At 36.6% G+C, this 18,155-nt stretch overlaps 1 protein-coding gene and 1 pseudogene across 4 annotated transcripts in view; one reads left to right on the top strand and one right to left on the bottom strand.

Moving 5' to 3' along the window:
- RNF13 (ring finger protein 13) overlaps positions 1 to 18,155 on the top strand; it is a 156,741-nt gene that overhangs the window by 60,480 nt on the left and 78,106 nt on the right. For 3 of the 4 annotated variants that reach the window (XM_042955404.1, XM_042955403.1, XM_042955405.1), the window contains exon 4: positions 1,130 to 1,255. In XM_042955404.1, coding sequence (XP_042811338.1) covers positions 1,130 to 1,255 — 126 coding nt within the window. Of the gene's footprint in view, positions 1 to 1,129; positions 1,256 to 18,155 lie in introns of those variants that run through there. The other variant, XM_042955406.1, reaches the window with a different exon arrangement.
- Positions 3,663 to 6,343, bottom strand: LOC122229864 (annotated as a pseudogene).

The following is an 18,155-nucleotide window of genomic DNA, read 5'->3' as shown; positions in this document are numbered from 1 at the left end:
AGGCACAGAAAAGCAGCAGGGTGTAAATTTAACATGATTGAAGCAAATACTCATTGCTAGAAGGATAACTGCAGTTCTATTTCCCTGCAAAGTAAAAACCAAGTGCTCTATGGAATCCAGAAGGCAAACTATTTTATGAATAAATGAAGGTATGCTGCATTTTATTCCTGAAACATTTGCAAAAACATTCCCCTTTACAAGCCAGTCCACGCAACTTTCGGCCGGAGAAATTGCCATGTCCTGTGGAATAGGTGGTTGGTGTGAGCCCTTCACATACCATATGGACTATTGTTAAAGAAACTGTGTCATAGCTTTAATTGCTTACTTTTTTATAAATTCATTGAATTCTGTTATCTGTTTATGTGTTTATTCAGTTATTACCTCCGTTGAGATAGCCATTTGATGTTTATGTTCTAATCTGTTAATGTAACATTTCATGTTATTTTCTGATATCAAACCATCCTGTATTTCTGGGAAAGCAACTTGCTATTTTCTTTTTAAATTAATAGTTATCTTGTGGATACCTTCTTAATTTAGTGTGCATAGATTTACCTCATTCTTTTTAATGGCTGCATTATTTTTCTATTGTATATATGTTTTTAAATGGCTACCTTATTGACGTGCATGATTTCCAGCTTTTACTATTAAACACGGCATAGCATGGAGCATCTTTCTACATACACCTTTATATACTCAGGCTAGTATTTCTATAGAACAAAATTGCCAGAAATGCTGTGCATTTTCATTGCTTGATAACATGAAAGAAGTGTAAAAGTTAATTTTAAAAAAGTATTTACTTGGTTTAGAAATGTCAGTCATCATTGGAAAATACACCAACATGATAACAGTGGTTGTCTTTGGGGTGATGGGCTTATGTGTGATCAAAAAGAGAACTTTAATAGTAGAAATGGAACTTACTTTAAAAAACTAAATGCTTATGAAATCAAATACTACTTTAGAAGTCCTTGGATTGTGAATATTTGGAGGGTAGGAATTGTCACAGCCCCCAGATAACTCATCTAGCATAATGCAAAATACATGAAACATATTTAAAAGATATTTGTAGAAGTAAGTTGTATTGAATTCTTGAGTTTAACAAAGAAAAAACTTCTTGCCAATTCTTTTACAGGGTTTTTTGATTAATTCAAAACCAGAGAATGCCTGTGAACCCATAGTGCCTCCACCATTAAAAGATAATTCATCTGGCACTTTCATCGTGTTAATTAGAAGACTTGATTGTAATTTTGATGTAAAGGTAATGTTTGCTTTTTTCATTTTTTTGTTACTGTTTTTTTAGTTTATCTACCTTAAATTCTCCCTTGTTTCAGAAAGGCTTTAAGAGAGTTGACACAAATCATCCAGTTTAAAAAAAGTGAGGACAAAAGCAAAATGAAGGTGAAGTTGGTGAAGGCAAGCAAGAGAGGAGCAGGTTAAGTCTCATTCATCTGCTACAAAATTGACCTTTAAGCTTTTAACAGCCAGTACAGAGAGGGAGACAGCATCGGTTTCACGATTCACAGTTTTAATTAGGTTGTAAACAAAATTGACTAGGATAAAAGTGATTGTTATTGGTTCTAAGAGTTTGCAGGTAGAAGTTGGGAATCTTGAACTGTGGTTTAATAGTGGAATCTTGCTTGATCTAATCTAGGAATGGAAACGTTAACCTTCAGTTTTATGCCTTTACTCTTCCATTATCAATATTACGTGTATATTTATATTTATGTTGACATCGGGATTTCTCTTCTGTAACAAGCTGATTCCGTCACCTGTATGCAGTTTGTCTCCCTGGAGCGGGTTAAGTCAGATAAGTAAAACAAAGTTTGCCATAGGACATCCCTCACTATCGTCAGTGCTGCTCTAAAGGTGTGGTTTTTTAATGCTTTTAATACCGTCTTTACAAATCTGGTTTGGGATGGCCTTGGCAAAAGAGCCACACTGAGGCCTGTATAAAATAAGCCTTGATGTTACTTTTACTGATCTACCTCAGACCTGAGTGTCATGTAGTTTCTTGCGTGTATCTTAGAGAATAGACATGGGATATTACTTCATGAATTTGACATAGCTTGATGTTAGATGATTTATTCAGCGGGAACAGACTCCTGATGTGCCTGAATTTTGTCTCTGCTTCTTGCATTTCATGAAAGAAATGACACCTCTATAGTAAACTTCTTAAAGGAATAAAATAATAACTCCAGAAGGGTTTGGAAACGTAGAGCACATTGGAAATGATAGGTGTTGTTACTATTGTATATTGGTTCCAAACCGAAACTCTTAATTGCCTTTAGATGGGAAATAAATTAGAGTTGAAGTCAAATGATTTCTTGCTCTTCAGAGTTATATCTTTTTTTAATAATAGTTTGAATTTAAGCCATTTTAAGATTTGACCCAGAACTAAATCGTAATAATTGCAGATTGTTCCAACAAAAAGGAAATATTATTGTAATATTTCATTAATTTCTTGCCAGTAAATTAAAAGTAAACCAAAATTTGCTGATTCTAAGGTTTATTGCATTATTATGCTATGTAATTTTTGGTTCAGTCCAATCTTTATTAACTAGAAACTAATACTTTTTTTTTTTTTTTAAGAGCTTTTTTAGTTCGGGATGGGAAGTGGTTCACTGCAAAATTTAGGAAAATACTGTCATTGAATGTTTATTTTTGATGGTACAAACACAACTCAGGGATGCATATGTGGTAGAGTTATTAGTCCTCTTGCCCCTTTAGCGGATCCTCATCATGAGTCTGAATGCTTCTAATGGAGTTTTAGGATTAGCTGGATTTCAGCTCCTCTCTTCCTGCTTCCTGCCTTGAATTTTATTCTGCAACCATACCACCTCCTTGAAGTCTCTTGACTTGTCATACAATGCTAACTACACCTTTGTGCCTATTTATACATACTATTTTCTCTGTTCAAGATCTCTGGCCAAGATGACGTTTAAGTGCTAGCTGAGGATGTTATGTTTTCTGGAAGGCTTACTTTTCTTTGTGCCCTCTCTGGCAGAATGAATCATTCCAGCCCAATGTGCCACTCTTCCACTTTGTAAATAGCTCCCTTACTCTTTATTCACATTATTATTTTTTATTATATATATTTCATTTATATGAGCTTACCGTGTTTAGAGTTCACGTATAGTTACCTAATTTGTATCGGAGTGCATAGTAGATGAGCAATAAAGTTTTGCTAAACTGTGTAGTGTAGTGGTAAGGCTTCTGCTTAGGTGTATAATGCATTTTTAAAAAACACGTACATGTAAAAATGTTTAAATTGATTCTCATCTTAGAAAAATGTTAAAATTTTTTTCATTATACCTCACCATGTAGACATAGTTTTAATGAATAAGGTCCTAGTTTATTGTACAAGTTTTTTTTTTTTTTAACTCTGTTATCTTTTCTTCACAAATAAACAACAGAGTATTTATTATAGCCATTTAAAGCTAATGACTCCTTATTCATGTTGTTCCTAATGGTTTCTGTCTTGTCTTAGTTATGAAAAATATGAGGCCTCGGGGGTGCCTGGGTGACTCAGTCAGTTAAGTGTGTCTGACTTTGGCTCAGGTTGTGATCCCAAGATTCGTGAATCCGAGCCCCACATTGGGCTCTGTGCTCACAGTGTGGAACCAGCTTGGGATTCTCTCTCTCCCTCTCTTTTTCTGTCTCTCTCTCCCTCCCCAAATAAATAAATAAACTTAACAACAACAACAAAAATATGAGACCTCAGTTTACAGGATAGACACATTGATTTTAATTAAAGTCTGGAAACAGACTGCATACATTTGAATACACCCCCCCCCCTTTTTTTTTTCTCATTTGAAATAACTTTATTCTGATTTTAAACAAAAACGAATGGGAATGACAGTGACAAATGAGATTTCACCACTGGATACTGTGATGTGACTACAGCAGTCTTTTATTTGAAATTCAGGAAACAACTGCATTCCAAAACAGATAAATATGCAGGTTCAAAATATGAAGGTGTTTTTTAAACTGCCACATTCACTCCGAAGCCCATTCATTTCCTTCAGCATCCCAGAGGTGAAGCATATGTTCTGCTCAGCTGTACAATAAAGTGGCAACACCCTGCACCACTGACGTCACAGGGCAGGTGCCTATGAAACCAGACTTCCGATGCTGGGGTCCAGCTGCACTTTCTCATACGTCATCATCCTCACCTGGGAGAGAAGCTTGACAAACTCCAAGTTAGGGTCTCTGATTAGTTTTCTAGAAACCCAGAGGAAGGGCTTTTCAAAGTTGTAGTTACCTTTTGGCAGAAATGTCACAGTGCTGAAGGTTCTTCTTTCAGTGGAAGACAATAGATTTTGCCTTAACTTTCCTGTCCATAATGTCCACTTTGTTGCCACATAGCACAATGGGGATGTTTTCACATATTCATACCAGACCTCTATGCCAGTTAGGCACATTCTTGTAAGTAACCCTTGATGTTACATCAGACATTGTGATGGCACACCGAGGTTGGATGTAATAGCCATCTCTCAGCCTACAAAATTTCTTCTGACTAGCCATATCCCATGCCTTGAACTTAATAGGTCCTCTGTTGGTATGGAACGCGAGGGGATGGACCTCAACACCCAAGGTGGCTATGTACTGCTCACACTCGCCCATCAGATGATGTTTCACGAACATCATTTTTCCTTTGCCACCTTCGCCAGCCAATTCAAGTTTGGACTGGACTTGGAATTCTTCTTGGGCAGCCATTGTGCTATTACTTCCAGAAGCATCTCCAGCCCATCTGGCCTGGATGCTATTTTTTATTGCTCATTAGTGGTGTGATCTTGGGCAAGCTGTTTTACTTCTGTGTGCCTCAATTCCTTTATCTGTAAAATAGGAATTATAATGTTCCCTACATCATAGGATTGTTATGAAGATCAAATGAAATAATCAATGTGAAATGCTTATCAGTTAGTGCCTTGCACAGAGTAAATAAGCGACAGGAATTAGCCGTTGATGTTTTACACTTTTTACCATTGGTGTAAAACAGAAAAAGGATAAAGATGTCAAAGATGCTAACTGTATTAGGCCTCGAAGTTTTTCACAGCTTGCTGTTTGCAAGCTGGATAACTAGGACAACCAGTGGTATAATTCAGTGTGAGTCCCAAGGCCTCAGAACCAAGGGAGCCAATGGTGTAAAGTCCTGGAATCAAAAGGTCCAAGAACCAAGAGCTCTGATGTCTGAGGGCTGGAGAAGGTGGATATCAGGAAGAGAGAGGATTTGCCTTCCCTTTACCTTTTCATCTGTTTGGGCACTCAACAAATTGGATAATGCCCACACACGTTGATAAGAGTGGTGGATCTTTGTTTACTTAGTCTGCTGAATCAAACGCTAATCTCTTTCAGAAACCCCTGCACAGACATACTCCAAAATACTGTTTTACCAGCTCTCTGGCAAGTCTTAGCCCCATCTAGTTGACACATAAAACTAAACATCACACTGACCTTTCAGAAACTAAATTATTAGCTGATAAGTTACACTGTGATGCAGTAACTCAGTGACAGTTGATTGTGAAACTTCTAATATGGTTTATAAAGGACAGTTTAGTCATGCCATATGACTAATGTATAAAATATAAGTTTCATAAGAAATATGTATCACCTGTCAAGGTAGTGTTAGATAGATAAGGATAAAGCCATCACACGTACTGGAAAAATAACTGGAATGTCATCCCAAAGAGCATTTCCTTTCTAAGGGTGGTCATTGGTTGATAGGCTATTAGCTCTATTAGCTATAATCTTCTGATCAAAAATCTTTGCCTGTATTTTCTAGGCTTCCCAATTGATGGTTATATATAGTTTTTTATTAGGTATGTTATAGAGCCTAATCACTTAGAATGTATGTTCTAGTACTTTTCTGAATTGAAAATAAATAGCTCTTTGTATAAAATCAGGGTTCATTCATATATATCCACAATTTTGTATGAATACATTGACTTAAGAAAATAGAAAAATAACTCACCTCCTTATTCCTGATGTAGCATTCTGGAACCAAGTACTGGAAGTGCTTAATTCAGCCCCATACAGAATGCTGGAATTGATAGTAGCTGCAAGGTTGTATTTTTTGTCACGCCACTTATCAGACACGATACCCAAATTATCACAGACAAATGAGAATGAGCTGTATCTTACAAAGCTTTCCTCGGAGGAACCCTTTCTATTGTAGATAGCAGAAGTGAAAGAAGAAGTAAAATTTCATCAAGATCTTTTAGTAATTGTGGTGGTGGTATCTTGGTACTGTGGATACACTAGGGTTTATGTTTTGGAATTCTTTAGATTTTTTTTTTGAAGATGAGTATTGTACTATAAGAAACCTAGATTTACTTCTTCCTTAGAAGTCAATGATAAAGTGAATTAAACATTAAAAAAAATTACAATTAAAAAAACAAAACTACAATTAAAAAAAAAAAAAGGCAGGTTTTTTTCTATACAAACGATCCCAAGTGCTTTGTGACTCAGAGATAGCCGATAAGAATGCAGAAATGTAGTTAACAATTTTTGGAAGGTAGCAAATTACATTGTTTGCCACATTCTAAATTAAAGAGAGCACTGTTTTAATTTTTTGTCTTCTGTTGAGAGAAGCACATCCGAGCCTTTAAATTTGTCTTGCTCTAAAGAAATGCAGCAAAACCTGTACTCAGAATTAGTATTTGGATATGTGAAATATCCAGAGTGCTAGTAAGAACGGTTGATTACCCGCCAGCTGCTTATTCTGAAAACAATCACTTTTACTCACACTGACAAAAACTGTATGCTCTGAAAGATACAGCTCTTTAGAGGAAAAGCAAAACAATGTTATTTTGTTTATCTTTGTACAATGCTGTTCTTTACTGTGACAAAATGTAATTGTTTGGAAATGCTAGTTTTTTGGTGAGTATTTGAAGTTAAAAAACATTGATGGCTCTGGTAAATAAATTAAGGCGTTATTAAATCGTTTAATTAGAAAAATGACTTTGTAACGTCCTGAGGCAGAGAGTTCTCAGACGACTTGAATTGGCATCCCAGTGGAAAATATGACTTAAAAAAAAAAAAAAGAAAGAAAATATGACTTTTTTTTTAATTTGTAAAAATATCTGGTTATTTCAAGAACATTAAAATAGAAATTTTCAGAATGACACAAATTTCTGTGTTTATAGCCAAATAAAGATTAGTTATCAGAAGTCTGTTCATTGTCCTGGAAGTCCTAGATATTTTCATCGTATGGTTTTAATACTAAGTCAGCAATTTCTTCAAATATTTATTTTATTTAATTTTTTTTATTATATGAAATTTATTGTCAAATTAGTTTCCATACAACACCCAGTGCTCATCCCAAAAGATGCTCCCTTCAATGCCCATCACCTACCCTCTCCTCCCTCCCACCCCCCCATCAACCCTCAGTTTGTTCTCAGTTTTTAAGAGTCTCTTATACTTTGGCTCTCTCCCACTCTAACCTCTTTTTTTTTTTTTCCTACCCCTCCCCCATGGGTTTCTGTTAAGTTTCTCAGGATCCACATAAGAGTGAAAACATATGGTATCTGTCTTTCTCTGTATGGCTTATTTCACTTACATCACACTCTTCAGTTCCATCCACGTTGCTACAAAGGGCCATATTTCATTCTTTCTCATTGCCACGTAGTACTCCATTGTGTATATAAACCACAGTTTCTTTATCCATTCATCAGTTGATGGACATTTAGGCTCTTTCCATAATTTGGCTATTGTTGAGAGTGCTGCTATAAACATTGGGGTACAAGTGCCCCTATGCATCAGTACTCCTGTATCCCTTGGGTCAATTCCTAGCAGTGCTATTGCTGGGTCATAGGGTAGTTCTATCAAATAATTATTTTAATTGAACTCTAGACAAGCTTGGTAAACAGATATGGTGCAATGCATGTACTTCTGAATTTTATTACCATTTTATGCTCTCATGATTATTTTTGAACAATGCAGCTACAAAGCCATATAGGCCAGTTTTCATGAAACTGAAAGAACTTCGTTACTCCCTCTATGTTTTGTTTTTTTGTTTTTTTTCCTGACATGGATCAAGTTGCGTTAGGGTTGTAGATGATAAGGAATACGTTGGTACTCATCTTCTGTTGGAATGTGACTTGTATAAAACTTAGGTGTCATGCAAACCCCCTTGACCTGACTCCTGCCTTTCTCTCAAGTCACATCTGTACTTTGCCTGCCCTATTACCTTACTCTTCAATAGTTCACAAGTCCGTATATGTGTTGAGCAGTCTCTCCCTTTCTGTCTGGTTTTTACCGTGTCCTTGTCTCTGCTTGTCTGTCTGGACAGCCTGACTTTATTTTAGCTCTAAGATATGAAGTGATCTGAACCCTTTCCCAATTTTCTCTAGGGTTGAATAGATCACTTCTTCTTCAATATATTACTTAATCCCATTTAATCACTGTTTCTTTTATAGATTTAATCTTTGTAAAGGGAAAAGATAATGTTTTAGGTTCTGTAGTTTTAGTGTCTAATACATTGCATGGCACTTGGTGGATGCTCAGTAAGTATTTGCTGAATGAACTAATTTAGAACACTTTAAGGGCTTATACTTTAAATGGATTAAAGAATAAACAGTATTATTGGAACCTTCTATTGGGTCCATGTTCACTTCACTTAATGTTCTTGGAAGTATTTCTAAATCTAGATACTCATTTATCCCATAAACATTTTTCTTGAGATCCCCATGTTTTCTGAAAAATTAAAAAAAAAAAATTACCACTAACATTTTTAGGTTACTTGGATGATCTTATAATAAACAGACATACCATTTTTTGGATGAAATTTTGTTATAAAATAATCCCCTAGTCTTCCTTTCTAGGTTTACCTTTCGTTACCTTTTTCAGGACTCCAGGCTGATATATTACATGGGATTCCCACAATTTCACTTAAAAGAAAAAAAATATTTTAACGTTTATTCATTTCTGAGAGACAAAGAGCGCAGGTGGGGGAGGGGCAGTGAGAGAGGGAGACAGAATCAGAAGCAGGCTCCAGGCTCCGAGCTGTCAGCACAGAGCCTGACACGGGGCTCCAGCTCACAAACCGGCAGATCATGTCCTGAGCCAAAGTCGGATGCTTAACCGGCTGAGCCACCCAGGCACCCCCACAATTTCACTTTTATTTGTGTAGTACCAAGCAAGTAGATATGACCTTGAGTGGAAATTAAACAAAATTATCTCAAAGTTGCTTCATATTATTATTTAATTTTTTCCTACTCTTTTCTATTTTCCTACAAAGTCACTTATAGCATTTGTTATTAATGTACTTCAGAATCATGTTTAACATACTCTACAAAAGGAATGTTTTCAAGGATATTTGGGGTATGGAAACATTTTTACCTATATATGGTTCAAACAGCTTTGTGTGTTCATTAAATTATTCATTTGTTTCCTCTACCCTTTAATTGATAAAAATATCTGCATTTTAATAATTAGTTTCCTTTAAATACATTTATATTTCCTTTATAACATTTACACAATATTAAAACAATAAAATATTCTTCTTTTACTAGGGAAGTAATATTCAGTGAAAGAAAACTGAAAAATAGCAAATTACATTTACTTTACCCTAACCTAATGAAACATGTAATGCCCATTACTTTATTTACAAATCTCTTCCCCACACATTCTTTTGCTTCAAAGTCAAGATAATCAGATTTTTCAGACACACAAGTCTGTCTAGATAGGGAGGAAAGCTGGTATCTAGAGGAAGAGAGCAAGATGGATTATATCCATGAACTCTTAATGAGAGTGAAACATCATCAGAGCCCTAGTACCGCCTTCTGTGGAGTAGCTTTTCCCAACATGATGGTGTAGTGATCCTAAAATAACGTGTGGGAAAAAATGGGGTTGGAATGGGATTTGATCTTGGCGGGATTGCTTGCTACGGTTCTGGATCTTATTTCAACTGTTGATCGTTCCCTGTTGTAACATCTCTAGGCATTTTTATTCTATAGGTAGAGTTAAGTTTTTACATTCTCATCTGGAGCCACTTGCGCTGCTCCATTCTCATCTGCATTGCTTTGATCATTTGAGAAGGAGATTCTGCTTCTTAATTTCTTCTTACTTCTTTAGATGAAAAAGGAAGGTCATGGTCGAGTTTTGAGAACTATCTCTATTCTCTGTGTCTCCCATTAATTTCTTTACCTCATCTCTTTCCCTTTTAGAGAAAAGAATTTTTTCTCCTGTGTTAGACATCTAAGTTGAGAGGAAGAGTAGTTTGTACCAGGCTGATGGTTGAGTTATTGTTGCTTTGTGTTGGCAATTCTAAAAGAAAAGAAAACGAGTTTTCCAGAGAATTTTTTCAGTTGGCACTTGGAAGGAGAGTTAGACTACGTTTTCTGCATTTTCTACATTTTCCTTAGAGGTCTCATGGAGGTTGGATCATAAAGTGAAGCTTGAATTGTTTCAGATTACGCTAGAATTGCCAACACCCTGGGTCTAGCCAGCATGGTCAGAAGAGGCCAGGTTCCAGAACCACCGAGGATGTGTGTTAGAAATTGTTTTCTTTTTTTGTTTTGACTTTTTACCTTTTTGTGTTCTGAAACTAGCATACACAGAAAAAGAATTCATAACGTATGTATGCATACATAGTGTGCTATGATAATGAATATCTGAGTACTCCCTACTCAAGTTTGAGAGAGAAATGTTACTTACTGATGCTAATTAATCAAACTTCATTAAAGGCTCCATGGTAAATTTTTTGTTTTTTAGGTTTTATTTCATCTCCCGATCATATTAAACTCATATTGATATTTGATCTTCATGAGGGAGCTTCCTGTTTGGAATATTTTTTATAGTAATTTCAAATGTTTTAATAAAGTGATGTTAAGTGTACCACAAAGTGATTGCTTGTTAAAGCTGCTCATTTTCTGTCTTGTATTTGAAAAAGCTTGTGATGAAAACAGTTCTTTGCTAAGGCCAGACCAAACCCCCAAAGTACTGTGTGTTTCTTTTTTCTTTACTGTAGATTCTTTTTTTTTTTTTCTTCTATATATTATTATTTCTCCCTAGCTTGATTCTAGCCTAAAGAAACCCTGGATACTTTCTCACTTCAGCTTCTTGGGAGGAGAGCCTATGTTTTATGCAGTTCTGTGTACTGAGCTTTTTGTTACAATACCTGGAACACCAAAATGAGCAAGCAGTAAAGGAGGGCATATACTCAGAGGTCTGCCACTGGGTGGCGCTAAGCACCAAGATGCTCACTGTAAAACTGTTCCCTCAGTTACATTTCAATTGTAGTACAAGTCTGTCACTACTTGGGAATTCCTAGTTGGCTGATAGCAAGTTCAGAGAGTTGTTTTTTTTATAAAACAAAAAGTTCTTTCAACAAGCTTTATTTACAGTGGTGGGTGGGTTGAATGGGAGCTTCTCGTTAGGATGAGAAATAATTAAGATTTGATTAGAATATGAATCCCAGCAGTATCCAAAAAATATGAATTATGATCAGATTTTTCATTTTAACATGGATTTTAATATGCATATGTAACTAGAGAATAGTTATCCATAAACTTATGGGATACCTCTATTAAATTGCACTTCTACAAACTTATTAGGCAACTTTTAAATGATGTAGTTAATTTTAACTGGTAAAGTTTGTTACAAAGTAACATCTTTACTTTTTAATTTTATTTTTATTATATTTTTAAAATATTCACTTATTTTGAGAGAGAGCACATGCCCATGAGTGGGGTAGAGGCAGAGAGAGAGACTCCCAAGCAGGCTCCACACTGCTACTGCAGAGCCCCATGTGGGGCTCAAACCCATGGACCTCGAGATCACAACTTGAGCTGAAATCAAGAGTTGGACGCTCAACCAACTAAGCCACCCAGGCACCCCTAAAAGTTTTTTTTTTAATTTTATTTATTTATTTTGAGAGAGAGTGAGAGAGAGCAGGGGAGGGGCAGAGAGAGAGGGAAGGAGAGAGGATCCCAAGTAGGCTTCCACTGACAGTGCAGAGCCCAGTGCAGGGCTCGATCTCACCGATTGTGAGATCATGACCTGAGCCCAAATCAAGAGTTGGATGCTTAACTGACTGAGCCACCCAGGCACCTCCCTAGAAGTTTTTTTTTGAAAAAGCATCTTTAAATTAGTAGCAACATTAGAAATAGCTGCACATAATGGTTTATTTTGGGTTTTCTTAATGTCTCTAAGAAAAAAAGGATTCTTTTTAGTTTTAATTTATTGTACTAATCATTTCCCAGATACAATATTAAAACTTCATTGGAAGCAGTACAATTTAGAGACCTATGAACTAATGACTTTCATTTGGTGATGGTGTGTTGCAGAATAATATTGTAATGAAAAGCACAAATTTCTTTTCTGTTGCAGATATTGTACAGAACATGAAGAACTCATTATAATAAGTAGGTTTCAAACTTTTTTTTTGAGAGAGGGAGTACATGCATATGAAGGGAGTTGGGGAGGGGCAGAGGGAGAGGGTGAGAGAATCTTAAGCATGTATCACACTCAGCACAGAGCCCCTATGCAGGTGGGGCCTGGATCTCAGGACCATGAGATCATGACCTGAGCTGAAATCAGGAGTCTATCATTTAACCAACTGGGCCACCCAGGCACCCCAGTTTCAAACTTTTTTGACTATAAGAAATTACAGCCAAATCCACAATAAGAAATTTATTTTTGCTTATGCCCTGATACATAAACAACACATATCCTATAGTAAAGTTTGATGAAATAGTATTCACCTATACTGCCTATAATACTCTGGTATATGAAATTTCTTTTTATTAAAAAAAAAAGTTCACCTAAGTCTGCTAAATTATTTTACTACCCACAATTTTTACTCCCCTCAATATTGAAAAATTGCTTTTGCATGTACCAAAACAAAGATTGACTTTAAAATGCTGCCAGTGGGGCTAAAATTAACAACTCAGGACACAACAGATGTTGGCAAGGATGTGGACAAAGAGGAACCCTCTTGCACTGTTGGTGGGAATGCAAACTGGTACAGCTACTCTGAAAAACAGTGTGGAGGTTCCTCAAAATTAAAAATAGAATTACCCTAGGGGTGCCTGGGTGGCTGTCGGTTAAGTGTCCAATTTCAGCTCGGGTCATGATCTCACGGTTCACGGGTTCAAGCCCCACATCAGGCTCTGTGCTGACAGCTCAGAGTCTGGAGCCTGCTTCGGATTCTGTGTTTCCCTCTCTTTCTGTCCCTTCCCCGCTCGCACTGCCTGCCCCTCTCTCTCTCTCTCTCTCTCTCTCTCTCTCTCTCTCTCTCTCTCCTTCTCTCCCTCTCTCTCTCTCTCTCTCTCTCTCTCTCTCTCTCAAAAATAAATAAACATTTAAGAAAAAAAATAGAATTACCCTACGACCCAACAATAGCACTGTTAGGAATTTATCCAGAGGATACAGGAGTGCTGATTCATAGGGGCACAGGTACCCCAACGTTTATAGCAGTGCTAATAACAGCCAAATTATGGAAAGAGACCAAATGTCCATCGAATGACGAATGCATAAAGAAGATGTGGTGTGTACACACACACACACGCTGGAATACTATTAAGCAATGAAAAAAGAATGAAATCCTACCATTTGCAGCAACATGGATAGAACTGGAGGGTATTACGCTAAGTGAAATAAGTCAGTCAGAGAAAGACTGATACATGTTTTCACTCACATATGGAATTTGAGAAACTTAACAGAAGACCATGGGGGAAGGGAAGGAGAAAAAAATAGTTACAGAGAGGGAGGCAAAAACGTAAGAGACTCTTAAATACAGAAAACAACCTGAAGGTTGATGGGGAGTGGAAGGCAAGGGAAAATGGGAGATGGGCATTGAGGAGGGCGCTTATTGGGATCAGCACTGGGTGTTGTATGTAAGTGATGAATTACGGGAATCTACTCCTGAATCAAAGAGCCCACTGTATACACTGTAGTTAGCTAACTTGACAGTAAATTATGTTAAAGAGGCACTGGCGTGGCTCAGTCAGTTAAGTGTCCGACTTCAGCTTAGGTCATGATCTCACAGTTCAAGGGATTCAAGCCCCGCGTCGGGCTCTGTGCTATCAGCAGAGCCTGGAGCCTGCTTCAGTTTCTGTGTCTCCCTCTCTCTCTGCCCCTCCCCTGCTTGTGCTCTGTCTCTCTCTGTCTCTCAAAAATAGGTAAATGTTAAAAAAAATAAATAAAAAATAAAGTAAATTATGTTAAAAAATAAAAACATTAAAAATTTTGTTTAAAATAAAATGCTGCTACTGGAATGTAACATAAAATCTTTAATTTTTAAAGTTCCCAAGGATTCTAGCTTCTGTTTTCTGCTATTCTTAAAACAAGTATGGCTTTGCATGCGGACACAGATTTTACCAGCCCTACCAAAAATATTTTCTAACGAAACAAATAAATTCAACTTATCTCCAAGCCTAAACATTTACCATTTGTCAAAAGGTCAACACTCTTAAAATATAACCTGAAATAAGAGAGGAAGTGTGCCTTTGCATCACCATAATAAATGTCACAACGTTTCAGCATTAAAACCACATGCTTTTCTTGACAATTTTTCTTGGAACTTGTATGTACTTGATTTTTTTTTTTTTTTTTTTAAAGAATTGAATACTTATCAGGGTTACCTTTTTGTTTCTGTACCACCAAAAAGAATTAAGGGTGGGGAAAGGCTGGAATGACTACTAGTAGCCTACTACTAGTGACTAGAGAGAGAGAGGAAGTGACATTTGACACTTAACATTAAGGAGAAAAACCAGCTGGGGTTTGAGAAAGCATATTTCATAATGATCCCCAGGTCACTGGAAAAGGTCAAATCATATCGGGTACCTTTTACTGAGAAAGTTGGGAAAATGCAAAATACTTTAGGAACATTTTTATCCATGATGACTGAAGTAAAATTTTTGGCATATATTTCCAGGGGAACTAAGTTTAAGCACAGAGATAAGGAACTTTTATTTTTGTGGCGTATGTCTTGCTGGGTAGGGCTGGATAGACCTTTACCTTGGTTGTGATTTAGTTTGATTAAACAAATGTTTATGTGAGAGGGCTTCTTCTAGGCTTGAAATATATACAAATAAGGTAGTTCCTTTCCTTAAGGGACATACAATCTTACATTCAAAATACCCTAAATGTCCGTTTATTTTATCAGATCTCTCTTTTTCTAGATGATACCAGGTTTAGTTTTCTGATAATTAAAGTTTTTACCAAGAAGTTCTTTATCAGGATGGGGAAGTTCTTCTATGTCAATTTTTTTAAAATTCAGTGGTATCATTTATATGAACAATATCATGAAAAGATGAGATCATTACTTTTTCAAGGCCTGCCCCCATGCTGGCACTGAAGTGTTTACAAAAAAATCAGGAGACTTAATTCCAGCTATCATATATTAAGCATAATGGCTACAGTAGGAATTGGTGTTTCATAGATTCTAGCATTATCTTCACATTTCTGATAGGGGAGCTGAACATCGTACCAGCAGTGAAGAAATCCTACCTGAACTAGTGCCCGTGGGGCCTGCTGAATTCTACTCGCTGCAAATCAGGGAACTAGGAATTCACTTCCAGGAAACTTCTATATGTGAGAGCATGAGATAAGGTTAGCTAGCATGTGTGTGGCCAAGAAACTTATTTCTTATTACCAATAACAGAAGCCAAATTTAGCTCCTTTACGTTTGTCTCCATTTATTGTACTTAAAAAGATATGTCCTTTAATTCATATGTCCTAACCTGATCATCCTCCCTGTAGTGAAACTGAATGAAGTGTGGTGATGCTTCCAGTGGAATTTGTGCACACCTGCTCTTTACTTTAAGGTCCACAGCTTTGATAGGCAGTGCACCAATAGCTAGAATTCGTGGTGCAACAACTTATATCCTTCCTAGTGAACCAAAGTCACTAAATTATTGAACTTCGATACCTAGTAGTCATTAAGGACCCCATCTTTGGAGGGTGGCCTCTTTTACCATGCAACTTTGGACTTAACCTGCTCTCCCAAGAGCAGCAGTGGTAAGGACCCCACCTCCAAACTCTCTAGCAAGTACTACCTAGCTGTGGCACTTGCTGAATGAACTTCCGCTGAGTATATGTAATTTTATCATCTCGTAGTCTAAGCTGTATTCAGTAGCCAGATCATCTCCTGGAACTTTATTTAGTAGGCTCTCATGATAGTACTGAGAGCATATGAGTAAATACAAAGGGTCTGACCACCGTTTAAATTCCCTAAACAGTTTAAAACAAACTGATATGCTTTGGAACTGGCTGAGGAACAGGTCAGTAGCCTCTACTCTACTTCAGGAGAAAGTAAAAAACAAGTAGAGGAAAAAAATGTCTGAATGAGACTAGTGAAGATTTTTATTCTGCCCTAAGATGGGTTGCAAATCAAAATTTAAAGTATGAAATAATAGAGATGAAGGGAGAAGCATAAAATCTCGGAGGCCTCCAAAGATCATCTAATAAAGTCTTTATGAAAAGAAGATAATAGCAACTTTTAATTCTTAGATACTTTCTGCAAATGAGGAGAGCTGAGGAAATAAATTGTTAGCCTTGAAACAAAGCAGGAACTCTTACTATAGCCAAGGTGGTGAGGTGGAGACACATGTTCTTGTTAGTCATTGATGGATGTCCATCTGCACTCTCTTTGTCTAGTAGTATTATCTTGAACTCCCTGAGTACCTATCAAAGGCCTAATTGAGATAAGAGCTTTTTATGGAATTTGTCATTTTTGCAGTCTTAACTGAATGGTCTAAAATCCACCCCTGCATCAGGGCAGATCTTTAGAAAGCTGAGGACACGGACCAAATAAAATTGGTTCCCCCCCCAAATTGTTTGACTCAGATGAACTTGGCATGATACCATCATCTTTTATTAAGAAATACCATAAGAAGCAGCCCTACTTTACTGTGTTTATCCTAATGTAGCCAACACTTTAAAAGTGATTTGTCCTACTAGAAGGGTCCGAAGATAGAGATATTTACAACTTATTTTTATCTTGCTTAAGTATGTATGTTTGCACTAGAATTCTTTCACTTGCTCTCATCACTAGAGTAATCATCAAAATGAATTCTAAACAGTTAATCAAGTAGCAGATGCCTTCAGGAAAGCCAGACCCTATCATTCACTCATTCATTCATTCATTCATTCATTCATGCATTCATCATTTTTTTTCTGAGCACTTTTCACATGTGTATTTGCCACCAGTGTGCCTTCTTGGTAGAGAGTCTCTTTAGTCTTTTGCTGTCATTACTAGAATAATCATCAAAATGAATTCTAAAAAGTTAATCAAGTTTTTTGTTTTTATCAGATATGCATAGTACAAACATTTTCTTCTAGCCTATGGCTTTTTTCCTGACATGCCTTTTGAAGAGAAGAAATTCTTAATATTGATGAAACCTAATTATCTTTTTATGAATGTACTTTTGGTGTTATATATAAAAAAAAAATTGCCTTCCTAAGGTCACAAAGGTTTCCCCTTATATTGTCTTCTAGGAATTTTGTAGTTTTAATGTTTTAAATTTAGGTCTAAGTGGTTCATTTTTAGTTGTCATTTGAATTTGGTACAAGGGATACGTCAAAATTATTTTTTATTTCATTTTTTTGCATATGGATATTTAATTGTTCCAGCACCATTTGTTGAAGATTATCCTTTTTCTTCCATTTTCTTTAATTGAAGTGTAGTTAACACATAATGTTACATTAGTTTCAGGTGTACAACATGGTGATTTAACAACTCTATGTGTTACACTATACTCACCACAAGCATAGCTACCGTCTGTCACCATACAACGGTATTACAATACCATCGACTGTATTCCCTATGCTCTACTTTTCATCCCTGTGACTTTTTTTTTTCCCGTAACTGGAAGCTGGTACCTGCCACTCCCCTTCACCCCTTTTTGCCCTCATCCTCTTCCCCTCTGGCAACCCCAGTTTCCTGTTTGTACTTGCGCCGTTTCTGCTTTGTTTTGGTTTTTAGATTTCACACATAAATAAAATCTTTTGGTATTTGCCTTTGTCTGACTTATTTCCCTTAGCATAATACCTCTAGGTCCATCCATATTGTCCCGCAGATGGCAAGATCTCATTCTTTTTTATGACTGAGTAATCCTACATTGTGTGTGTGTGTGTATGCGTGTGTGTGTGTGCACGCGCGCACATCCACCACATTTTCTTTATCCATTCTTCTATCAGTGGACGCTTAAGTT

The sequence above is a fragment of the Panthera leo genome, chromosome C2 (assembly GCF_018350215.1).
Source record: "Panthera leo isolate Ple1 chromosome C2, P.leo_Ple1_pat1.1, whole genome shotgun sequence".
NCBI classification, from domain to species: domain Eukaryota; kingdom Metazoa; phylum Chordata; class Mammalia; order Carnivora; family Felidae; genus Panthera; species Panthera leo.
The sequence above is the reverse complement of the archived record's forward strand: the minus strand, read 5'-3'. Positions and strand labels throughout refer to the sequence as shown.